The 26,468-nt window shown below is 42.3% G+C and overlaps 1 protein-coding gene across 2 annotated transcripts in view; it reads left to right on the top strand.

Annotated features, from left to right (window-relative positions):
* Positions 1-26,468, top strand: part of Rprd1a (regulation of nuclear pre-mRNA domain containing 1A) — a 55,624-nt gene that overhangs the window by 1,560 nt on the left and 27,596 nt on the right. For both annotated transcript variants that reach the window (XM_036204573.1, XM_036204575.1), the window contains exon 2: positions 25,849-25,978. In XM_036204573.1, coding sequence (XP_036060466.1) covers positions 25,849-25,978 — 130 coding nt within the window. The remainder of the gene's footprint in view (positions 1-25,848; positions 25,979-26,468) is intronic.

Below are 26,468 nucleotides of genomic sequence, written 5' to 3'. Positions count from 1 at the left end.
TTTAAGTCATTGAATACAGTGGTGCTGTTCTTTATTGTTTCAGACATTTGCATAGATTTCATATGAAGTGTCTGGGCTTTAACTTTTTTTTGATGGAGTGTGTGTGTGTGTGTGTGTGTGTGTGTGTGTGTGTGTATGTAAGTATGTATGTGTGTGTTTCTAGACAGGGTTTCTCTGTGTATCCCTGGCTGTACTGGAACTCCCTCTGTAGACCAGGCTGGTCTCAAACTCAGAAATCTGCCTGCCTCTGCCTCCCAGGTACTGGGATTAAAGGTGTGCGCCACCACCGCCAGACAACTCTTTTTTCTTTTTAATTACATTAATAAAATTAGTTTTATGTGTATGATGTATGCCTTAATTATGTATGTTCTCTTCTTGCTGTACCTGGTGCCCATGGATCCCAGAAGAGGGCATTGGGTTCGCTGAAACTGAAGTTACAAGTAGATGTGTTTTGACTGGATGTGGGTATTGGGAACTGAACCCCGCTCCTCTGCAAGAGCAAGTGCTCATAACTTCTGAGCCATTTCTCCAGCCGCCTTTCGTATTACACTTACTGTTTGTGTGTACTTACTTGCATGTGGGTACATGTGGAGGTCAGATTGTCTTGTGTGTTTGCTGTGGTTAAGAAGATCGCTTTTAAAAGAAATTGAGCTCCTGGCGGCAGTGGTGCATGCCTTTAATCCCAGCACTTGGGAGGCAGAGCCAGGCGGATCTGTGTGAATTCAAGGCCAGTCTGGTCTACAGAGCGAGAAATTGAGCTACTGTTCAGATTTTCAGTTTGATTACTTGGGTTGGGTTTCAGTTGAGGGGATCAAAAGCTTTGAGAATTCCGGTGGTGTGGTGGTAGCGGTGGCGGCACAAGCCTTTAATCCCAGCACTCTGAAGGTAGAGGCAGGCAGATCTCTGTGAGTTCAAGACCAGCCTGGTCTACAAATCGAGTTCCAGGACAGCCAGGGCTACACAGAGTGGACCCTGTCTCGGAAAAGCAAAAAGCTCTGAGAAACACTAATAGTGGGAGCTTGGAAAGTAGCTGTGAATTTCAAAGTCAGCAGGCAGGAAAGCATTTACAAACATGCAGCCAACACAGGGTCAGGACAGTAGGAACCCATCATAAAAATGACAGCACCTTTCTGCACTTTTTGCCTGAAGAGACCCGAAAAGGTCAATAAGTGACACTTAGTAATTAGGAAAAAAAGAGACCAATGATATCAATGGTTGATTAGTTTGGCAGTTAAAAAATATGATAAGCCAGGTGTGGTGGCACATACCCTTAGTCCCCAGCACTTGGGAGACAGAAGTTGGTGGATATAATGTTCCAGGACAGATAGGGCTACATAGATGCTGTCCCCATAAGTAAGTAAAAGATCATGATAATATCAAGAATTGTTGAGTATAAAGAGAAACATTAACAACACTGCTTGGTGGAAGAGTTAAAGTGGTATACCTGCTTTAGAGATGAACTTGACCTCTAATGAAATATATATATATGCCTGTTGACATCAATGTCCTCTTGCTAGGAATATGTCCTGAAATAGAGCACATGGGTACAGAGTGGTGTATTGCAACCTTATCAGAAAAATGAAAATAACTTACTTTTGGGGGGTGGGGGTGTAGTACTGGGGATTGAACCCGAGGCCTTGTACACCACAGTACTGTATTCTCATAACCCCCAGCCTTACAATTTTCTATATAGTGATAGTCTCCTGGTTCGCAGTAGTTAAATGATTGATTTCTATAAGACATGAAGTTGATAAAACTGTAGGGATGTGAAGAGGGCACATGGTCTAGGTCCTGTGTGGTAAGGAAAGAAGACCGTTGAGTTACATTTACAGCTTGTAAAAATGGCCTTTAAATTGTGATATTCACACAAGTTAGTCATTTCCAGCAGTTTCGTTGTTGCTTTAATTTTTAGTCAGTAAACTAGACAGTGTGTGCATCTGCAGCTGCCGGGCTCCATGCAGCCCATATAAATGCTGCCCAACAGAGTCTGAACATGACAGTATGTGATCCCCTCCCCCCCTTTCTCTGTAGCTTTGGAGCCTGTCCGGGACTAGCTCTGTAGCCCAGGCTGGCTTCTGACTCACAGAGATCCGCTTGCCTCTGCCTCCCGAGTGCTGGGATTACAGGCGTGCGCCGCCACCACCACCCAGCGTGATTTTTTTTTTAAATGTGTGTTTTTTGTTGTTCTTTGGTCATTCTGTTGCACAGAAAATGTTTTTTAAATTTTATTTATGTGTAAGGTGCATATGTATGTTTGTGCACCATTTGTGTGCCTGAGGAGTCCCGAAGAGGGTGTTGAAACCTCTGAAACTGGCTGTGCCCAGAGCCCAACTCCAGTCCTCTGCAAGAACAATTGTTCTTACCTGTTGAGCCGTCTTTGCAGCCCTCTTTGCATGGTTCTTTCTTGACTGTGAGTTTTAAGGGTGACAGTGTGTTGTCAAAAGATTGGGCACTCCTGATAGAGCTATGTGAAACAGCATAACTGAATTAAGGAACAACCAAATCTTGGTTACAACAATCAGGACCAGTTTGCATTTAGAAAAGTTAGAAAACTCTCAAAATCTAGTGTTTATGCAAGCTGCAGTTACAAAGAATGTACGTATAGCTCTGGTCTACCTACAATTCCAACTTGGAGGCTGAGGCAGGCAGATTAAAGTTCAACTCTAGTTTGGGCTACATAGACCTTGCCTCAAAACAAACCACCTCAACAAAACAAAAGCCATGTGAAAAGCAGTGATTGAGCACTGTATTCCAACATAATGATTACCATTATGGAATGAAAAGGAAGGAATGAGATCTGTGTTAGGAAATGTTCAATATATTAAAAAGATAGTGGTGTAAGTGTGTGGGCAAATGTAAGGTGTGCTATGAGCGGGGCTCAGGGGTGCCGGTACATGGTGAAATGCTTTATACTTAGAAAAAAAGAACGACATGTAAATAGATGTTTGAATGACTGTGAAGACCGTGCTGCTGGTGGTGGTGGTGGTGAGCTTGCTTCTGCACAGACCTCACATGGTCTGCATCAGTCTGCCCCCACATTCCGTTCCTCATCACAGGCGGTACTGTGTAGGGCCTCACCTGAGTGCTCTTCCACTTCCCTGTGCTTTTGCTCATTGGTGGTGTTCAGGATCTTCATCCCATTCAGCACCGTGGTCATGTGCTAGGAAACTATCATTCTATATTGTGTTGTAAGTGGGGTGTGGTGGTAGTGGTGTGGCATGTCTGAAGCAGATAATGGGCTCCTGTGGGTTTTCTTATTTCAGTTTTTCGTTGTTTTAGCTCAGTTGATTGATTACCTTTGATGAAAATTCTTAGGCATTTGTTGAATTTGTATTCACTGATAATGCTTTAGATTAGTAAGAGATGATGTTAATAAAACAATAAAGTAAGTACTATATATTACCTGCTCTAATTTGTTTGGTTTTAGAACATTTGCTTTAAAAACAGCAATATAGGCCTGGCGGTGGCGGTGCACACCTGTAATCCCAGCACTCAGGAGGCAGAGCCAGGCGAATCTCTGTGAGTTCAAGGCCAGCCTGGTCACCAGAGAGAGATCCAGGACAGGCACCAAAACTACACAGAGAAACCCTGTCTCAAAAAAACAAACAAATGCCGTGCGTTAGTGGCACATGCCTTTAATCCCAGTACTCGGGAGACAGAGGCAGGAGGATCTCTGTGAGTTTGAGGCCAGCCTGGGCTACCAAGTGAGTTCCAGGGAAGGTGCAAAGCTACACAGAGAAACCCTGTCTTGAAACCCCCCCCCCAAAAAAAAAGAAAAAAAAGACAAAACAAAAAATAAAAAAGCAATATATAATATGTCCTTGAGATTCTGTTATAAATTGACAATTTCTTATGTTGTGTAATACTGTTTTCATAGTTGAAAAGAATTGATAGGCTGGGCGGTGGTAGCACACACCTTTTAATTCTAGCACCAGGGAAGCAGAGGCAGGTAGATCTCTGAATTTTGAGGCCAGCCTGGTCTACAGAGGGAGTTCCAGGACAGCCAGGGCTACACAGAGAAACCCTTGTCTCAAACAAAACAACAGTAACAACAAAAGAATTGTTCTTCTCAAACCAATACCAACTGTGTCTTTGAAGGTAATTGAATTGTAGCTGCATCACTTTTTCCTCGTTTTCATAGATTTTTTTTTTTTCACATCCCTTTCCAGGAATAATACTTGCAGTAGAAAGTGATTTTGTATCATTTTTTTGGATAGAAAATTTAAATTATCAGTTGGTAGGCCAATCAAGAAAAACAAATCATGAAACATGTCAAATATAAACATCATGTAGTTGTCTCCCATCTTCAGCAGGTAATTATTAATACCTAAAACATGTTAGCTTCTTTTTTCTTTCTTCATCTTTTTTTAAAATTTGTGATGTTTATTTGCATTTACTACATTTGTTAAGTATTACTAAGTTAACTTCATGCAACGTTGATTTTTTTTTTTTTTTTTAAGATTTATTTATTATGTACACAGTACGCTTCCTGCATGTGTCCCTTGCAGGCCAGAAGAGGGCACCAGATCTCATTACAAGTGGTTGTGAGCCACCATGTGGTTGCTGGGAATTGAACTCAGGACCTCTGGAAGAGCAGTCAGTGCTCTTAACCTCTGAGCCATTTCTCCAGCCCCTTTTTTTTTTTTTTTTTTTTTTTTTTTTTTTGGTTTTCCAAGACAGGGTTTCTCTGTGTAGCTTTGCACCTTTCCTGGATCTCACTTGGTAGACCCCAGGCTAGCCTCGAACTCACAGAGATCCGCCTGCCTCTGCCTCCCAGAGTGCTGGGATTAAAAGCGTGCACCACCACTGCCCGGCATCAACTTGAATGTTTTGATCAAAGTATGTTACCTAAAAGAATGTTAGGAAGAGGAATGGCTATTTTTACATTGTTTGTGGTGCTGTGGGTAGAGTTTTGGGTCTCTAAGTGAGTAAGCACTCTACCACTACCTCAGCCCCTGCGGATCTTTAGAGTGCCTTAGTGGGAAATGAACTTTCATGTTTGTTTCTGAATTCAGTCTCTTACATCACACATCTCCTGACTGCTGTAAGGCCCCACTGATGTGTGAGAGGAGCAGGAAAAGATGGAGAATAATTGAGCATTGTTGTAGAGGTAATTCTAATTCCATGGACTCCAGGAGGTGGTTTTGAGGGTCCCAGGGGACCCACAGGCTAGATTCTAAGGGATATTTATATTTCCTATGAATTGGTAGTTAGATAAGAAGCAGAAGATGTGTTGCTGTGCCATAGGCAGACATGGTCCTTCTAAAATACCAATTCCTCTGAATTGAAATTCCCCCTGCCTTGTAATATAATCTTTAGGTTTTCTTTCCTGTGATGTACATTTTTAAAAAAAGTGGCGACTTTTGTTGTTGTTCCTAGTTAAGCAACTTACCTTTAATTTCTAATAAAATAAACATGTGCTCTTACATTAAACAAACAAGTATAATTTTACAGGTTTAAAAAGAATTAGAGGAACCGGTGTGTAAGATGGTTCAGTTTGTAAAGGTGTTTGCTGCCAGGCCTGATGATTTGAGTTCTTTTCCTGCTACCTCCATGGTGAAAAGAGTTGTCCTTTGACCTCCCCATGCCTACCAAAGGACACACATGCCATGTACATAATATAAAAGAAGTTTCTTATGTGTGTTTCTATGCATGGATGTGAGTGTAACCTATATTTATGTATATGTCAGTGCCAGAGGTTGTGGATGATGTCTTTCCTCAGAAAGTACCTGGTGTTTTGAGATAGGGTCTCTTCTCTAGGGCTTACTGATTAGGGTAAGCTGGCTAGCCAGTGTGTCCCAGGGATCTGCCTGTCTCTGCCTCCTCATTGCTGGAATGCACTGCCTGACTTTTATGGGTTCTGGGAATTGAATTGAATTCAGGTTGTGCACCAGGCACGAACCATTTATTTCCCCAGCCCAAGGTATTTGTTTTTGTTTGTTTTAATAAAATGAATATTCATTTGAAATGTGTACATTTCAAATGATCTGTTGCTTTATCAGGAAGAGAGTGTTGCATTCCTCTTAATGGACTAAGATGATTTAGCAGATAAAATGACTCAACTTTCTTCCTTTTCTCGGAGCTTACATGGCAGCCAGGGAATGGATTCTGCTACTGCGTAACTCTACAGGGGACCTAGCTTAGTTTAGGGAAGACCTTTAAAGTTCATTAGTAAGTAGAATTTCTTAGACAACTGTACTGAGCTGCGTTCTCAGCTGCTCTGATCATTTGAATGTGGGCACTTGCCCTGGCATTTTCATGGAACATTTCTAACTGATTTTGTCTTGGAGGAAGGGAGGGAAGTAGCCTCTGAGATAACCTTTGGTGGCTCCTCATTGTTTGGCCCTGCTGGTCTGTGTCCTCAGGTACTGTTGCTACTCTGATTCCATGGCTGCAGGGCATCACCCACTGCTCCTGCCCCACAGCTCTTTCCTTCTTCAGAATTTTCTTGTGTGTTCTTGTTTTTCTGTATTAGCTGTTAAATCAGCTTACAGGTTGCAAGAAAAAGGCATTTTGGTATTTGGGAGGGCATCATTTCAATCTCTTACTCTCCTAATCTTTGTGACAGCAACCTTTTTAGTCTAACTAGTCTTAGTCTGCGTGTGTCGTGGTTATAAGTGGTTCTCAAACTTGTTCACTATCCTCCCTCCCTTTCTGTCTTCCTTGTGAAAAAAGACTCAACCGAAAAAAGTCAGTTGTGTTTTTGTAGATTAAGAAAATGATCTGTATTGTTGAGATGTTTATCCTGTGGCACTTTGGTCCAGTTTTAGGGAACATAGTTCTTATTCAGAGACAGTTGAAGTAAAGCTCACCATTTCACTCAACATGTTACCTTCATCTTTAGTATTTGCAAACATCCTGAGTAATACTAGTTTTTGTTCCTAGGTTGTGATTTTGAGTTTACTCATTTCTTATTTACTTATAGTCAGGGTCTTATGTAACTTAGGCCGGCTTTGACTTACTTGCTCTGCATCTTATTATTTTAAGGTGTGTTACTTTTATGTTGCATTTGTTTAACTCTGTGAAGCTGTGTTACTGAGCCTGTCTAAAAACCTGATGGTCTAATAAAGAACTGGCCAATAGCAAGGCAGGAAAAAGGATAGGTGGGCTGGCAGGCAGAGAGAATATATATAGAGAGAAATCTGGGAGGAGACACTGGAGCCAGAGAAGGAGGAGGACTCCAGGGCCCAGCCACCCAGCTATACAAGCAGCAAGCCTCGGTGTAAGAGAACAGGAAAAGCCCAGAGGCAAAAGGTAGAAGGGATAATTTAAGATAAGGAAAGCCGGCAAGAAAGAAGCCAAGCTAAGGCTGGGCATTCATAATTAAGAATAAGCCTCTATGTGTGGTTTATTTGGGAGTTGGGTGGCAAGCCCCCCCCCCCCCACAAAAGAGTAGAATACTAACACCACCTGTCTCTACCTCTTCAGAGCAATTTTATAGATTATTCTTAAAAAACAAATTTAATTTGAGTAGTCAAGGACTGTATTCCAGCCAAACTACCAGATCCTCCAATTGTCTTAGCAGTATATTATAAAGTATTGCTTTTTGTTTGGTTGTTTTTTTGAGTTAAGAGTCTTGCTGAAATGTGGTCCTGTCTTGGTATGTGCTGTATAGCTCATGCTGGTACTTGACTTGATTCTTGTCAGTCCTCATGCTACAGTCTTCAGAGTGTCTGGTACAAGGTAGTCTCTTTTTTTTGGGGGGGGGAGGGGCAAGGTCTCCCTGCATTTTTTTTTTTTTTTTTTTAAAGATCTACGTGTGAGTGTTTTGCCTGCATGTGTCTGTGTATCACATGTGTGTTTGGTGCCCATGAATGTCAACAGGGCGTTTGATCTCCTGGAACTGGCATTATGAATGGTTGTGAAGCCACTGTGTGGGTGCTGGGAACTGATCCCTAGTCTTGCAGGAACATACGCTCTTACCCACTGAGACATCCTTCCAGCCCCCAGGCAGTGCTTTCCCCCCACTTACCAACTTTAACAGAAATATCTGGTGCTCAACCTGAGTCTCCAGCCTACACAGCCTTCAGAACTCTGTTGGCACTCCTGATCAGGGATTCAACTAGAGCCACACTATCGGTTTTGTTGAATTTCTAGTTTGTCCTGTGGATCTGGGGACCTAACAGCCTCCCTAACCCCATGAGCTGATTTCTCATAACAAATACTATGTCTTTCTCTGAACACATGCTGTGTGTTAGGTCTTACTTAGTGTTACTCTGACTCAGAGTTGCCTGGGCATTTTACATTTATGAACACTGAGTCCGCTGATATGTTTACAGCTGATGGTTTAGATGGTATTAATTCTGCTGTATACCTCAACACACTCATGACTAGTTGAACTTTTAGATATTTTAACATTTTTAAAAAGATTTATTTATTTTATGTATGAGTGCCCTATCTGCATGTATGCCTTTATGCCAGAAGAGAGCAGCAAATCCCACTAGAGATGGTTGTGAGCCAATTTGTGGTTATTGGGAATTGAACTCAGGGCCTCTGGAAGAGCAGCCAGTCTGCTTAACCGCTGAGCCATCTCTCCAGCCTGAATTTTTAGATTTTTTTTTAAAAAAAATTATGAGCTGAGTGGTGGTGATTCATGCCTTTAATCTCAGCCCTCAGAAGGCAGAGGCAGGTGGATCTCTAAGTTTGGGGCCAACCTGGTCTACAGAGTGAGTTCCAGGACAGCCAAGGCTCCATAGAGAAACCCTGTCTTGAAAAAAGAAACAAAAAAACCAAAAACAAATTATGTGTGTATGTGTTGGGGAATGTATTCCTGTGAGTGCAGATTCCTTTGGAGGCCTGAAGAGAACATCAGATCCTCTGGTGCTGGAATTACAGGCAATTGTGGGCTGCCCATTGTTGGTTCTGGGAACTGGTCCTTGGTCCTCTGCAAGAGCAGCAAGTACTCTTAATTTCTGAGCCTCTAACCCCAAACTCAATGATTTTCTTAATCATGGACTTGAATTTCCACCACCAGATGAATAGTTAAACAAATGTGATCTTTCCATATACTAGAGTAATACTCAACCACAAAAAGAAAGAAAGTGCTGATATATATAGCAGGGTGGACAAACCTTATACACATCATAGAAAGCAAAAAGCCTTACATAGAAGGTCATATACTGTATAATTCTGTTATATGAAATACATAAATTAGAGAAAAATCATAGAATAGAAAGTGGTAGTTCAGAGGGGAGGGAAGGGAGGAAGGAGGGAAGTAGGAATGCATGTTTAATGATATGATGGGTCTGTGAGGAACTGAAAATGTATTGGAACTACATAGAGTATGGTTACATAATCTCACAAATGTGCTAAGCACTCCTGAATAATTGTCTGCCTTAATGTGGTTATTTTGTTAAGTGAGTTTTATCTTAATAAAAATAGTACTACCACTTTGTACTTTTTGTGTGTACTTGTATGTTCTTTCTCTTTCCTGTTTTTTCTGTTTCCCATCTTTCTGTCTTAGGGTTTCTATTGATTGCTGTGAAGAGACACCATGACTGTGGCAACTTTTATAAAGGAAACATTTAATGAGGTGGCTTACAGTTCAGAGGTTTAGTCCATTATCATGATGATGGGGCATGGCAGCAGACATAGTGCTGGAGAAGGAGCTGAGAATTCTACATGTTGATCTAAAGGCACCAGGAAGTGAACTGAGACACTGGACATGGCTTGAGCATATATGAGACCTCAGAGCTCACCTCCATAATGATACACTTCCTCCAACAAGGTCAATACCTACTCCAACAAAGCCACAACCTCCTGTTAGTGCCACTCCCTATGAGCTTTTGGGGGCCAATTACATACATTCAAACTATCATAGGCACTAATGAATAAATGTGTACTTTTTTTTTGCATTTTGATTTTTATTTTCAAGTATGAGGTTGCACAACTTTAATCAAAGCATTCTGGAAACAGAGACACAAATTCAAGGTTAGTCTTGTCTACATAGTAAGATGGACTCCAGTTTACCAACCAAATAAAATACCCTTGACAGCATGGTGCCTGGTCCACAGAGTGAGTTCCAAGATAGTCAAGGCTACACAAAGACACACTGTCTCAAATAAACAGAAACAAACAAAAGCCCATGGTTTCAGAGGTTTCATCCTTGATCAGTAGGTCCATTGCTTTTGGACCTAACATAAGGAAGAATATCAGGGCAAGGGGCATGTATGTAGTAGAGCAAAGCTTGGTTCATGGTGGCCAAGAAGCAGAAAGAGGACTTAAGTGACTGGCTAAAGACAAGGTATACTCTCCAAGTCTAACCTGGCTCACTGCAGTTAGGCCTCACTTCCTAAAACTCCCACTACCTCCCTAGACTGTCAGGGGTGAATCAGTGAGTGCACTGATTGTCCCCATGAGATAGGCTCCAAAAATCCAAAGAATTAGGGATGTGATCACACCAGAATGCTTAAAGCAGTCAGGAAGGCCAGGATTGAGGGTTCCACAGTAGTCATCCAGTTGTCCATTACTATAGGCCTTACTCTGAAAGTTCTGCCATGCAGGCCATCATTAGTGCCATTGTCTCTGTTCCATAGAAGGTGGTGCCCATTCTTTGTCTTAAAGACCTCAGTAAGAGGCCACTGAGGTATCTCAGTAGGTAAAGGCACTCGCCAAGACTGACAACCTTAGTTTGAGCCCCTGAACCCACATGATGCAAGGAGACTCCTGCAATTGTCCTGACCTCCAAACCTGCACCTCTCTTTGTCCCTCCCCTCCCCAAGTAAATGACTGGGAGCTAAGGTAACTGGAGGGGAGAAGGGTTGGAAGAGATTACAGGAAGGGGTTGGCCGGATTTAGAAATAAAATTAAATAAGCTAAGTCAGTGACTGGATCGTCCTGCTGAACCATGTAACAGTTACAAATAAAAAAGAGAGTAATCCTGGCTTTTGTGTTTGTCTTCATACTTACCCTTTCTGTTGAGTATTATTTCTTAGGACTTTTAATTATTATCTAGTGTTTTTCAGATTAGCTTTAAGGAGTCCTTTTAGTATGCCTTATATGTTAGGTCTACTAGTGTTGAACTAACTTGCCTTAGTTTGAAAGGTCTTATGCAGGCAGATTTTTCTTTGGGCTGCCAGCTCACAAAAAACAACATAGAGACTTATTAATTATGAAAGCTCGGCCTATAGCTTAGGCTTGCCCCAATAGCTCTTTTTTAAAAACAATTAATTTATTAAAATTTTTTTTTGTTATCAGCTTGATACAGTACAAATTCTTTTCCTATTAGTGAAATGTTACACTGAAGCTTGCCCAGTGATCGAGTAAAACCAAAACTTATTATAAGCTACCCAATAGCTCTTATAACTTAAATTAACCCATGTTTTTAATCTGTGTTCTTTTACATGGCTTGGTTATACTCTGTACTGACCATCTTGCTTCTTCTCCATCTGGCTGGCCACTCTGCCTTTCTTCTTCCCTGAGACCTCTCTGCCCCCAGAAGTCCTGCCTAACTTCTTCCTGTCTTGCTATTGGCCATTGAGCTCTTTATTAAACCAGTCACACTGACACATCTTCAGTATAAAAGAATATTACACAGTAACCTTAGGCTTTCTTTCAGCTTTAAAGGGCAGTCTTCTGGGGGCTGGAAAAATGGTACAGTACTCAAGAACACTGGCTATTCCCAGAGGACCTGGATTCAATTCTCAGCACCCATAGAGCATCTCACAACTGTATCTCCAGTTCTAGGGGATCTTTTGGACTCTAGGCACCAGACACCCAAGTGGTACAGACATATATGCAAGCAAAACACCCATACAGGCAAAAAATAAAAACCCGTTTTTAAGGGTTGTTTCATAGCTCAGTCTGTGCCTGAACTCATGTAATCCCACCATAGGCTCCTGTGTGCTGCGATTACAGGCAGAAACAGTTGTGCCCACTCACAATTGTTGGTTAATTCCACCCATTTCAGGACTTGATGTTGTCTCTGCCTTCTAATGCCCATTGTTTCTGAGAGAAATTGGCTTTTAGTTTCCTTGTACAGAGAACAGTTACTTGTTATGCTTTTCAGAGCTCACTGTTGTCATTTCCATAGTTTGAGTGTAGCTGTCTCTGTGTAAGTCCTTTTGAGTTTATCCTACTTTTAATTCACTAAGATTGTGTTTGTAGATTCCCATTTTTTGCTCAAGTTTTAGAGTTTTCTTTTTATTTTCTTTCTTCTTTTTCTTTTCTTTTTTTTCTCGAGGACAGGGTTTCTCTGTGTAGCTTTGGAGCCTGTCCAGGATCTCACTCTGTATCCCAGGCTGGCCTGGAACTCACAGAGATTCGCTTGCCTCTACCTCCCGAGTGCTGGGATTAAAGGTGTGCGCCACCACCGCCTGGCATGTTTTAGAGTTTTCAACCATTACAGTAGTCCTACTCTCCCACAGGGCATGTGTTCCAACTCTCAACTCATGACTCCCCAAACCACAGGTAGCACTGAATCCTGTTCTCACTGTTTTCCACTTGAACACAGATTTAATGGATTTTCCATCTTAGCAAAGCACGTGTCAGACACTGTGCTCATACCATTACCTATAAGCAGATGGTTCTCATTCCAACCACCTGTTCCCAAGTACCTGGCAGCTGCTTCCCAAATTACTACACAGAGGTTTATATTATAAATGTTGGGCCAGATAGCTCAGACTTGCTACTAGCTAACTCTTAAATCTAAATTAACTCATAATTCTTATCTATGTTTAGCCATGTGTCTTGGTTCCTTTTCTCAGTATGGCATTCTCATCTTGCTTCTCTGTTCACTGGCGACCCTCTGACTCCGCCCTCCTTCCCATCACCCTTAGTTTGGTCGCCTTGACTGTACTTCCTACCTGGCTACTGGCTAATCAGCATTTTATTAAACTAACTTGAGTGATAAATCTTCACAGTGTAGACAGGATTGTTCCACTGCACATACCCTTTAAAGTGTCACAGCAAAACTAACACACATTTCTTTTTGCCTTAAAACTCCAGAGTAGCAGATCTGTCTCTGATGCTAACCATGTAACTTGAGTATATCATTTGTTTTTCTTATTAAGAGGAGGGTTTCACTTTCCTAGTTCTTTCTGGCATTGTTATTATAGCATTTATTACATATGTTTTTAACATGTCTGTGTTGAATTTTTTATTACTGGAAGACATCCTTTTGCCCAGTTTTTTTTCCTCCGGAACAGCTCAGTAGACATTTTATAGGTATGTAGTAAATGAATTATTGATCGGCTCTCAGAAAATAAAAGGAGAGTTGTACAATATTTTGCTTTTCATTTTAAAAGTAAAGGTCCCATTAGAAACTTGTGACCTCTTCAGAGAATGACATCCTTGCATAGTTCCTAATACTGATGACCGGCCCCTTTCTTCCTGCTTTCCTTGGCCACTCATGCGAAAGAGTTTTTAGTTGGCCAGCGTGTTGGTGCACACCTTTGACCCCATTACTAGGGAGGCAAAGGCAGGTGGATCTGTTTTAGCTCAAGGCCAACATGGTGTGCATTGAGTTTTGGGCTAGCCAGAGCTAGGAGTTTTCAGTTGCATTGATCTTTTCCAAGAGTGGGCTTTGTTCAATTCCTTCCTCTTTTCCCCCCACCCCCCAGACAGGGTTTCTCTGTATGGTTTTGGTGCCTGTCCTGGATCTTGCTCTGTAGACCAGGCTGGCCTCGAACTCACAGAGATCCACTTGCCTCTGCCTCCCGAGTGCTGAGATTAAAGGCGTGCGCCACTGCCACCCTTGTTTTTTTGTTTTTGTTTTTGTTTTTTTAATTTTAAATGATTTATTTAAATTTATTTTGTGTGCATTGGTGTGAAGGTGTCAGATTCACTGGAACTAGAGTTACAGTTGTGAGCTGCCATGTGGGTGCTGGGAATTGAACCCGGGTCATCTGGAAGAGCAGCCAGTGCTCTTAACCACTGAGCTATCTCTCCAGCGCCCCTTCCTCCTTTTCAATTTAATTGATCTCTTCACTATTTCTTCCCTTCTGCTTGCTTAGGTTTATTTTGTGGTACCTATATGCCTTCCTAGATTTTGGAGCTCTGAGCTTGCATTATTGATTTGAGACATTTTTTTTCTACGGTGTGTATTTATGGTGTTTGGATTCCTTTCTTGGCACTACTTTGCTTCTTGTCCCATAGATTTGAAATGTATTTTTAAACATATTTTCATGCGTTTTTATGATGGCTGCCTTAAGGTTTTTTGTCAGATGAAGATGATTATCATATCTCCTTGGTGTTGGCACGTATTTATTTTGGGGGAGGGGTTGAGACAGGGTTTTTCTGTAGCTTTTGGAGCCTGTCCTGGAACTCACTTTGTAGACCAGGCTGGCCTGGAACTCACAGAGAGTCACCTGCCTCTGTCTCTCAAGTACTGGGATTAAAGGTGTGCACCACCACCACCCAGCTGTGTTATTTCATTCTGTTTGAGACCTTGTCTTTAGTTGTGGTGAATAAAAACTAAGTGCCATCAGCACTTGGGAACCAGAAACACCACTCCCAAGTTCTAAGAACAGTGAGAACCTGTCTCAGAAAACAACAGATAACCCCCCCCCCCCCCCCCGCCAAGAAGTTGATGCATATTTTGTTTTGTTTTTGAGACCAGTTTCACGGTGTAGCCCTATCTGTCCTGGAATTCATTGTGTACACCAAGCTGAACTCACAGATCTTCCCTGCCTCTGCATCCCACTGGGTTTGAAGGTAAGTACCACTAGGTCTGGCTTTGATTCAGATTCACTGCATAAAGTTATTAAACTCAGTCTTGTTTCAGCTGGATCTCAGACACAGCACAGCATAGGAGGGAGGTATGGTGGCTGTTGGGGCCGGTGGGGATTCACTAGGTCTTCACTGACATCACAGGGAGGAAGGGAATGAGTGTATTGCTGGTTACTGCTGGGCTTTTGTGAGAGCAGGTCTCCTATGACACGCTGCTTCTGGGAAGTGCTGCTTCCTTGCTATCGAGAAGCTGTAGGACTTTGTGTCAGGGTCCTGTGAAGGTGGAATTCCAGATTTCCCATCTGACCTTTGCTGTTGGAATGTGGCTACAGGTTAGTTCTGTAGTATTTGGCAGGAGGGTGGCAGTTACTAGGTCTGGAGAGCTGGTTCAGTGATTCAGAGCACTGACTGCTATTCCAGGTCCTGTGCCATTCCCAGCACCTGCATGGCAGCTGCCAACTCCAGTTCCAGGGGATCCAGTGCCCACTTCAGGCCTTTGTGGGCACCAGGCATGCATGTAGTATACACATATACTTGCAAACACCCCTCCCTCCACATGTACACACAGGAAGTTTTCTCTTTTGCTAGGTCCTCTTATCCCTAGTGTTTTGGCTAGTGAACCAGATTAACCTTTTAGTAGTTTTTATGTCAGCATTTGTTAAAGTTTCTGTCCTTTAGCTACATAGAAACTGGGGTCTGTATCATGCTGCTTGCTGAGTTCCTAGGTCTCAAAGTCAGCCCCTCATTTATCTCTTGATGGTTTTAGTCATGGCTGTTCCAGCAGCAGGACTGCAGAAGGCTGCGATTGGATCTAGTATTTGGAACTCTTAGAATACTACTCTTTCTGTTACTGTTTGGAGGGTACATCATGTTTGGGCAGAGTTTCATTGACGTAGGCTGGCCTGCTTGACTCAGCCTCCCAAGGTTTGGTATTAAGAAAGGTGTATGCCACCACTCCAGGCCCTGTTTCTTTCTTTCTCTGTCTCTCTCCTTTTCCTTCCCTTGTTCCTTCCTACCTTCCTTCCCCTCTCCTCCTTCTTCCTCTTCCTGTACTTGCCCTTCTTCTTCCCCTTCCCCTTCTTTTCCTCCTCGTCCTCCTCATCCTCCTCTCCCTCCTCCGCCTCTTCTTTTAACAACAAACCAGGGTATCACTGTGTAGCATAGGCTGGCATCAAAATAATCCTCAGTTTCCTGAGTGCTGGTGGGACAAGTGAGTCATCACATTCAGCCAGACTAGTGTTTTCCTATATTTGCTAGTAGAGGATACTTTCTGGTTTCATGCTGTATTAGTACTTTCTAAAATTGTAACATTTACATTTATTATCATGTGTATGCGTATATGATGTCAGGGTGGGGTGGGGGTTGCATGCCCTGGGGCATCCTGCTACAGGTCAGAGGACAACTCTGGAGTTGGTTCTGTCCTCCCACTTTACATGGTTCTGGGGTGGAGCTCAGGTCATCAGGTTTGCATTGCAAGCATCTTTACCTGCTGTATCATCTGTCTGTGGCCAGGTGTGTTAGTACTTGTAATACATTTAATTTAATGTAATGCTATGCTAAACACCAACTGTCACTTTTTATTGCCCTAAAATTCTCGCTTTGAAATTTAGAATAACAAAGTAGTATGTAAAATTGTAAGGAGGGGTCAGTATAGTGATCTCCAAAATAATTTGAAAATCCAGAGAAATCTTTTTTTTTTTTTTTTTTAAGTAGCCCAGACTGGCCTTGAATCTTGAATTGTGATTTTGTTGCCTGAGCCTCTTGGTACTGAGATTATGGGATATACTACCTGCTTAGGAAGAGAGAGAGAGAGAGAGAGAGAGAGATGTGTGTGTGTGTGTGTGTGTGTGTGTGTGTGTGTGTGTGTGTGTGTATGTATCGGAGGACCACATATGGAAATCTGTTTTCTTTTGCCATACAGGTTCTGTAATTGTGGTTGTCAAATTCAGAGATCATCACTCTCATACATTGACCCCACATTTTGCTGACTCCAGGATTTTTTTTTTAAGCAAGAAAATTAGACTAAATATTGAGAAAAGCATGCTTGGAAGAAGTGGAGGTAGTACCCATTGTAAGTTTCTAGGTAGACAGTAAACTCATTTTACTCTAAACAGGGATGCTGTCACAAGAGTTAGGTGTTTACAGAACAGTGGTGACGAGGATGCTCGTTGCATGGAAGGCTTTTGCCTTTTAGACACTCAGACCCATGAAAACCAATGGAGTGTCAGCAAGTAGTCCTCATTCCTCCCAGTGCCATAGAGAAGGCTTGTTTCACCTGCGTTAAAAAAAAGCAATTGTGCAAACATGAAAGCATGTACATTTACCACTACTTGGTGTGTCAAATGCTTTTCTAAACAGGCTGTCGGCCAAGATTCATGTAGGAAATAGATTTGACTACATAAATCTCTTAAAGGTTGTGAGTATAGAAAATGCTAAATTTCAATTTTAAGCAGCTGCTCCAGAGACGATATCTAAAGCATGAAAAGACATTCATAAACATAAATTAATAAGAAAAGCAAATATTTCAGTTGAAACCAGGCAACATGATATGAATGGGAAGTTCACAAAAAAAGGGACTATAAAAACATGAAGAATCAGCCTGGAAGGGTGGTAGTGGCACACACCTTTAACCCCAGCAGAGGCGGATGGATCTCCAAGTTTGAGCTAGCCTGGTCTACATAGTGAGAACCTGTCTCAAAAAGCCAAAAGGAAAAAAAAAAACTAAAAACCTCACCCACAAAATAAGGAGTAGCTTGATACTTCATGAACACCATCCACTTTCAGCTTTTTTTTTTTTTAAAGATTTATTTATTATGTATACAGCATGTATGGCCAGTAGAGGGCACCAGATTTCATTACAGATGGTTGTTGAGCCCCCATGTGGTTGCTGGGAATTGAACTCAGGACCTCTGGAAGAGCAGTCAGTTCTTAACCTTTGAGCCATCTCTCCAGCCCCCCCCCCCCCCTTTTTCTTTTTTGAGATAGGCTTTCATGTACTCAGGGCTTGCCTTCAACTCATTGTTTAGTCAAACATGATCTTGAACATATGATTCTCCTAACTCCACCTCCCAAGTGCTGGGATTATAAATGTGCACCACTACTTCCTGGTTTATGCAGTAGTGGGGATTGAAACCAAAGTTTGTGCATGGTAGGCAAGTACCATCCAGCTGGGTAGCAGCTTCATCCCAGCCCTGTGGAGCCCAGCCGTGGTTTCAGCATTAGTGACATCGTGTCCTCTCTATTTCATGCTTGCTGCTTCTCCAGTTTGCTCTTTGCTTCTTCTCCCTGGTTATTTAAAGCAGATATCAGCCATTTATCATAAAGGATGTATTTACCAAACATTAAGACCTATGTAAAACTTTGAAAAGATCTGTCAACCAAAATCCAGTTTGAGTTTAGTAAGCCTTCTAGGTGATCCTGGGTATACTCATGTTTGGATACCTGATCTGCAAAAAACTTCCTCTTCATCAACTATTGCTTTACTGAAATATAATTCATGGGGCGGGGGAGATGGCGGAGGAACAGGACACAACAGGGGCTAGAGAGATGGCTCAGTGAGTGGTTAAGAGCACTGTCTGCTCTTCCAGAGGATCTGGGTTCAATTCCCAGCACCCACATGGCAGCTCACAGCTGTAACTCCAGTTCCAGGGAATCTGATACCCTCATGCAGACATACATGCAGGCAAAACACCAATGCATATGAAATATAAATAAATAAATCATAAAAAAGAAAACCAAATAATTAATTTAAAGAAAAAGCAGAATGGTTTTTTGAAAGCCTCCCCCTAGTATTGGGGCTCAATCTGTATTAGTTGCCTTTCTTATCACTGCCACAGAATCCCTCACAGTAACGATGTCTGAGAAAAGTTTTTGGCTCATGCCTTCACAGTTTTTTGTTCTTGGTCCCTGTCCCATTGTTTTGGCCCTCAGATGAGGCAGAGCATCATGGCAGTGAAGAAAAGACCTTTCCTTCTATGTAAACACCCCTCTGGAAAACAGAGAAGTTGTTACAGGTGGTTAATATGGGCGAGGAGAACAAAAGACAGAAATCCCACCTCCAGTTTGAAATGCCCTTTTCTGGCCTTTTGCGGTATTCTCAATGTCCAGTTGTAACCTGCAGCTACTGTGACACGATACTTTAGAAAATCAACTTAAAAGGAGGAAAGACATGCACTTGGCAAGTGGAGGCAAGACAGCGCCAAGTTCAGGGCTGACCAAGATGCACAGTGAGGCCTTGCCTCATCAGCACCCACACACCAAAGCCAGAAGTAGAGGAGGCTTGTCTTTTACTCGGTTCCTTCAGTCCATGGTTGGCTGGCTCCTTTGGTTTTGGCGCTGTGGAGAAGCAGCATTGTGATGAGTGTGAGGTTGCACATCTGCTTGCCTCAGCTGTCAGGAAGCAAGGAAGGCGAGGGGGCATACCCTCCAGCAGCCTTCCCATGAGACCCCGCCTTCTGAAGTTTCTACCACCTCCCAGCACTGCCTCTCTTCCTCCACCCGAGCCCCCAAGTGACACACCAGATAAAATGATAATGCCAATCTTTTCTGTTTGAGCTTTCCTAATGTTCCAGAAGGTGCCTCTGTGTCCCCTGCCCACCCACCACCCACTTACAGAACCACTGTGCGCCACTTTTTTAAACCTTTGTTAGTCTGGCATTTTCTTTTTAAAATGGTACTACATTTTTATTTATTTGTGTGTGTGTGTGTGTGTGTGTGTGTGTGTGTGTGTGTGTGTGTGTGTTGTGTGTGCCTGACTGAAAGTTGTTTTTTCCTAGTGCCTGTGAATTTGGTAAATACTAAGTAATTACCTGAGTTAATGAAGGAAGAAATGGCATGAGATCTTCATCATTTATAATTAATCCTTTGACAAAATTGATTCAGAAAACTAATTAAACTGCCCTTAAAATTAGAAGATTTAAACTGGGAGTAGTGGTGTGGGCTTTTATTTCCAGCAGAGGCATGCAGATCTCTGTGAGTGCTAGTTCTGGGTCATCCAGAGCTACACAGTGAGACCCTGTGTCAACAAACAAATAAAATTATTAAGATTTAATGTATTCCTACTGTAATCTTTCCTTGTCCATAGCAGTTGAGTTTGTCGGGGAGGAAAATACTGGAGATGTAACCAGGGCCTCAGCATGTGCTAGACAAACCCGGTCTCTTCGCCACTCCCTTAGCTCTAGTAGTGATTGTTAATGCTTTTTGTTTGGTTGTCCTGGTCTTTGGAGACAGGTTTCTATAGCTCAGATTGCTCTCACACTTGCTGTTTAGTGGACAGGTCTTGAGTCAGATGATTCTGCCATCTACCTCCTAACAACTAGTCTTGCAGTTCAGCAGCACTATCTTACCTGACTTAATAGAGCTGTTTTAAAACAACAACAACAACAAAACCACTACGTTTATGTACTGGGCATATCCCACCTTTAGAGGCCCGTGGACAACTAAGAGACATCAACTTACTCCTTTACTACGAGGGTCCTGGGGATCAAACTCAGGTAGTCAGGCTTGTCAACAATTGTTTTTACCTGTTGACCCATCCTGCAACTTAGTATAGAACTTTTTTTTTTTTTTTCTTTGAGACAGGGTTTCTCTGTGTAGATTTGCTCCTTTCCTGGAACTCACTCTGTAGCCCAGGCTGGCCTCAAACTCACAGAGATCTGCCTGCCTCTGCCTCCCGAGTGCTGGGATTAAAGGCATGCGCCACCATCGCCCAGCTAGAACTTTTTTTTTTTTTTTTTAATGATTGAATCCCATAATATACCCCACACTGATCTCAAACTTGTGGTCCTCTTGCCTTAAGCCTTCTGAATGTGGGATTACTAAGCATGGCTATGGCAAACTTTTCTTTGTAATAGATTTTTGTTACAAGATAATAACTTTTCTCCTGATCTTCTGTAAGACCTAAAGTGTGCTCGCTCTCTCTCTCTCTCTCTCTCTCTCTCTCTCTCTCTCTCTCTCTCTCTGTGTGTGTGTGTGTGTGTGTGTGTGTGTGTGTGTGTGTGTGTGTACAGGCTCTAGGAGGAGTCTATACTTTTACATCCAGTGCAGCCTAAGATTTACCTCAGGGAAGTAAGTTGCATGTACAGTACTTCATGATTGGAATATTAAATGGCACTTACTTGGCTTATACTTTATTGATAGAAATATAACAGAATACATAAAAACGGTGTAATGTTTATGTTTGCTTTCATGTTGGTGTGATTGTATCTATGGAGAGAAGAAATAAAGGAAAAAAGAGCTTGCATTTTGTTGTTGGGTATATAATCTGCCAGTGTATGTAGTTTGCAAAAATGATTACTGATGAATAGGCACACAACAAATATTAAATAAAAATTGTTTAAATTGAATGGGAGATGTGGAAACTAGTTATCTTCAGGGAATCTTGTGAACAGCAGAAGTTTAGGAACTGACTAGGTCAGACTCATGGCCTAGCCTGATGACCTGTTGTGCCAGAGGTCTTTGTGTAGGGAATTAGGAGTTTGAGACTGAAACCCAGGTCTTAATGCATGCTACTTAAGGTCTGCTGCTGAACCACATCCCTAGCCTATTGTTTTGTTTGGGATTTTGAGACTGGGTCTTACTCTGCGACTTAGTCTGGCCTTCAACTCCGTCTTCTGTGGCATCCTCCCACCTGCTCTTACAGGCCTGGTGAAAGCATTAACTGGCTGTTATTTTCAAAACTGTCTGAATTAGTTTGTAAATCATTTTTGCAATTTCCTCCTGACATTGTTGTGAGTTCATTCATTCTTTCTTTTCTTTTCTTTTCTTTTCTTTTCTTTTCTTTTCTTTTCTTTTCTTTTCTTTTCTTTCTCTTTACATCCCTCCCTCCCTCCCTCTCCCCCCCTCCCTCCTCTGAGACCGGGTTCTCAGTAACATCCCTGGCTGTCCTGGAACTGATTGTAGACCAGGTTGGCCTCGAACTCACAATGATCTGCCTGCCTCTGCCTCCCGAGTGCTGGGTAATCCAGCACTTGTATGTCCAGGTTGTCAGGATTTTTTCCACTGGTTGTTTGCTTTATGAAATATACATCATTTGTAATGGAAATACTTGATTTCTTTTTTTTTAATTTGAGTGAGAGGATTATAAGGAGTTCTCAAAATGTCTCATATTTTAACCTTGGTTCCAAAAGAGCAAAAGTTGAAAATAGTACATTGATGTTGGGACCCCAGCAATCTTCTGGAATGCAGTGTGTGGGTAGAAACCAGGGCAAAACCTCTTCTACAGCTGTCTGTGGCCTCCTTTTTTAAAAAAAAAGACAGATCCTCTCACTGGGACCTTCGGGGCTTGCTGATCAGGCTAGGCTATGTGGCCGGCAAGCCCAGGGGATCTACCTCCGCACAACTATTTTGGGGTCTGTTTTTTGAGATGGGTTCTTACTATATAGACAAGGATGGCCTGGAACTCACAGAGATCTGCTTGCCTCTGCCTCCTCAGTATGGAGATTAAAGGCAAGTGCCACTGTGCCTGGCCTAATTTTATGGACTTCTATAGTAACAGAACAAAGAAAGCTATAAAGTTAAGACATTTTTCAAATACATTGGTGAGTACATCAGGTAAGCAGATTATAGCAGAACTAGGAGAACTCTGCTATAGGACTTTGTTGCTACCTGACAGCATTCTTCCTTAGCTCTTTTGTTTGTTTGTTTGTTTTTCAAGACAGGATTTTTCTGTGTATCCCTGGCTGTTAAACCAGGTTGCCCTCAAACTCATGTAGATCTGCCTGTCTCTGCCTCCCAGGTGGTGGGATTAAAGGCATGCACCATCACCTATGGCTTCTTTCTTAGCTCTTTAATTGTTGGAAAGGAGGGGTGTCTGTGGTCTCTCTATATATTTTAAAGGATTTTTATCTATTAGTCACAGGATATTAGGTCTGGCTCAGAGATGGTCAAGAAATGGCTGTTCAGGGAGTTAAAATTAGCTAAATTGTCATTAAGTTCGGGGCCTGCAACATCCCAGCCCCTCCATAGCTCTCCTTTGCAGACATAGCTTCTTTCCAGGAATTCTTGTTCACAGTTACCCAGCCAATTCATATTATCTCTTTCTGTCTTCCCTTTGTCTCTCTTTCCCTCCTTTCTCTTCTCTCGCTCCCTCCTTCCTTCCTTCCTTCCTTCCTTCCTTCCTTCCTCCCTCCCTCCCTCCCTCCCTCCCTCCCTCTACTTTTCTCTTTCTACCTGTCTCCCTCCAAGGCCTTGTACATACCAAGTCAGTGTTCTTCCATGGAGCTGTATTCCCAGTCCTTGGGACTCTTCAGCTTGTGAACATGGAAGAATATCTCATGGTAAATGAAACAGTATCTTTGGCTTCTGAACCTTAGCAACTATGCCCTTCTGTGTCTGGCTCTGTGGTTTGACTTTGGGTACTGCGTAAGAAGAATAGTGCTTATCTGTTTGTGGCTGGATCTTTCTACTTGGCATGATGTCCTCAGAGTTCATCTGTGTTGTAGACTGTCAGAATTTTCTTCCTTTGTCAGGCTGAATAGCATTCAGAAGGGGCGAACAGCACATTTTATCTATTAGTGAATATGTGGGATGTTAGATCTTGGCTGATTTCATGCCTCCCTCTTTCACTATGGGTAAACAGCCTTTTTGATATTTCTTTGTTCAATACCAAATAGCTATAACAATTTCTTACATTCTTTGGGTTAAATTAGATAATATAGACATTGCTTAGAGTAATGTGTAGTGTGGGAGCCTATTTTCAGGTTCCTCATGGCTTTACCCAGCAGGTCTGCATAGAGAGGATGATTGGACCACAGGCCTGAGTGCAGGTGTCTGAGATGGTCTGCACTTGGCTGTGCTCCGGGGAGGTCTTTTGCTCCACCCCTTGGCATCTCTATAAATACCCTGGAGCAGAGACAATCAGGGCCGTTGGAATAGGTTCCAGGCCCTCTCAAGGCTGTCCTGTATTTTCTATCTGTTTATCTCTGCACTATAAATCCTTCTATCTAATATTTCCTGCTGCTCACACTCAAGAAAACTCTGGGGAGCTGTGGGGTTGGTGGGTATACGCCCTGCAGTGTAGCACATAGTAAAAGTTCAAAAAGTGTTGTCATATCTAAGAAAGGACCCCATTTATTGGCTCAAGCCCCCATTCAGAGTTCGAGGTCAGTCTGGTCTACGTAGCAAAATCCAGGATTATATAGAGAGACACTGTCAAATTGGGCTGGAGAGGTGGCTAGGACAAATCTCTCTTACCCGCCAGTCCCACAGTCGCTCAGACCCAACCAAGAAAGCACACACAGAAACTTATATTGCTTATAAACTGTATGGCCATGGCAGGCTTCTTGTTATCTACTTCCTCTATCTTAAATTAACCCATTTCTGTTAGTCTATACTTTGCCTCGTGGCTTGTGGCTTACCGTTGTCTTTATATGTTGCTTCTCATGGCAGCGGCTGGCAGTTTCTCCTCCCAACCTTCCTGTTTCCAGCCTTCTCCTCTTCCTTGTCCTGCCTACCCTATCCTTCCTGCCTGGCTACTGGCCATTCAGCACTTTATTTATACAGAGTGATATCCACAGCACTTAGTGACTAGACAAATAACATGCATATATACACATAAGTAAAACTTAAAAGTTAGAAAAATAATATGATGAAACAAAACAAAAACTTGCTAACAATCAGCCTTTTCCATGGGTTTGGGATGATGGGAGAGAAAGTGAAAACTTGAATTGATAACTCAATCAGCCTGTCCTATGGATGAGATTGAGAGAGTGCTCATAAGTAAAAAGAGAAGGCAGAGTACTGGGAAAATTGCCCTTATATCCCTCTTTTCAGAGAGAGAGGGTCTTGATGTCTTCATTGGCCATATCGTGTAACCAGACAAGTGAACTTGATACTAGTGATTGTTAGTGCCGTTTTTACATTGCTCCACACCAGCACCTTTTAACATCAGGAAAAGGTGCAGGCAGAAGGCTGGAGAGCAGAGTGGGTCAGCTTATCGTCTAACCACCCATCTCTCTATTTTATGTAATAGAAGAAGACGGGCTTCTAGCTCCTCTTAAAGATGGGACCTGAGAAATGGTGTTGAATATATGCTTACACTTACAAAACTAGTCAGAGCAGCTTGATGAAGATACTGCCTGAAATCTGGTTAGCGAACCCACCACATTTCCCAACTGGTGTCCTGCAGCCATGGCAGGGTGCTGCCTCTGTGTGTAATTGCGCTTCCCTTAGAGCTTCACACTAAATTCGGGTGGAAGCATATTTGGGCATTACATTTTCCTTCGGCTTGTAATTCTTCTCATTGCTGAGGATTGAGTCACATGCCAGAACCTGTTTCTGAACCACAGCCCTAGCTACCCTGTATGAATTTTGAGTCATAACCATTGTGCTCTGATGCAGTACTGGTAAAAACATACTGTGACCACTGTTTTGAAATCTTGTGGCTTCCCTAGAAGGACTGAGTATACCTCGGAGTATAGGAATTAGGGGATATTTCATGAAGATGGACTCAGTGGTTTAAGATAATATAAGATAAGAGGAAAAATCTTGGATCATTTAGTCTCTTCGATGTTTAAATGGCAGATATTGATTGCATAGGGTGAACATAGATAACTGAGTGATATGTTTTGTTGTAACCTGTTCTATATTTTGTACTCTGTTTCACAAGAGCATAATCTTTTTTTTTTTTTTTTTTGGAGCTGAGGATCGAACCCTGGGCCTTGCGCTTGCTAGGCAAGCGCTCTACCACTAAGCTAAATCCCCAACCCCGCATAATCATTTTGAGTCCATTAAAACAATATTAAATTCAACTCAAGATTTAAAATATTGTCTTAGTAATGTGACTCATCACCACCTTAATAAATAGTCAACTTTTTGTAAAGCTTAATGCGTGATAGAATCTCAGAGATGTAGTTTTGTGCATGTGTGAGGATGTCTATATATAAAATTTATTTAGCTTGGGAGTGATGGTGAGACCAAGAATGAAGGATACTAGTGGCTCAGGTGCCATGATAAGCCTGCAGGAGGACAGCAAGATCCATTACTGCCCTCTGTGTGCCTCCTCTGAGAGTCTAGTTTTCCCACAGGTGACCATTTGAGAAGTGGTCAAATGGCTGTCCTGGTTGGTGTCAGCAGCAGGGATAGATGAGTTTGTAGGGGAAGCTGGAGCCGGTCCAGTAGGAAGAAGTGTTGTCTACGTTCAGTGAGAATGTTCTTAACTTTTTTCCTTTTCTCATTTTTTAGCCAAACCCAACAGGAAGCTTACTTTTCTCTACTTGGCCAATGATGTCATTCAGAACAGCAAAAGGAAAGGACCAGAGTTCACAAAAGACTTTGCACCAGTCATAGTGGAGGCATTCAAGCATGTTTCAAGGTAGGATCCTTTCTGTACAGGAGGTAAGGTTTAGAATCAGCAAGAAAAAATGGAATGCGTTTGTTTGAAGCTTTCATTTGGAATTTGATGGTTTTTGCTTTCTGTGAGAATTTGGTCTGCTGCTGAGGGGCATTTGGAATACTTGATTCATGGCTTTCCTAGAAGAGACTAGATGTTGTAGAATATTATTTTAAGGTGTGTTACTTTTGTTTATGTTGCATTTGTTTAACTCTGTGAAGCTGTGTTGCTAAGCTGTGTGAAGCTGTATCTAAAAACACCTGATGGTCTAATAAAGAACTGAATGGTCAATAGCAAGGCAGGAGGAAGGATAGGTGGGGCTGGCAGGCAGAGAGAATATATAGGAGAAATCTGGGAGAAGTAGTAAGAAGAGGAGGAGGAGGAGGAGGAGGAGGAGGAGGAGGAGGAGGAGGGCATCAGGGGCCAGCCACCCAGCTACACACCCAGTAAGCCACAGAATAAGAAACAAAGA

This window comes from Onychomys torridus, chromosome 13 (assembly GCF_903995425.1).
Source record: "Onychomys torridus chromosome 13, mOncTor1.1, whole genome shotgun sequence".
NCBI lineage: Eukaryota > Metazoa > Chordata > Mammalia > Rodentia > Cricetidae > Onychomys > Onychomys torridus.
This window is presented reverse-complemented; position numbering and strand designations above follow the sequence as displayed.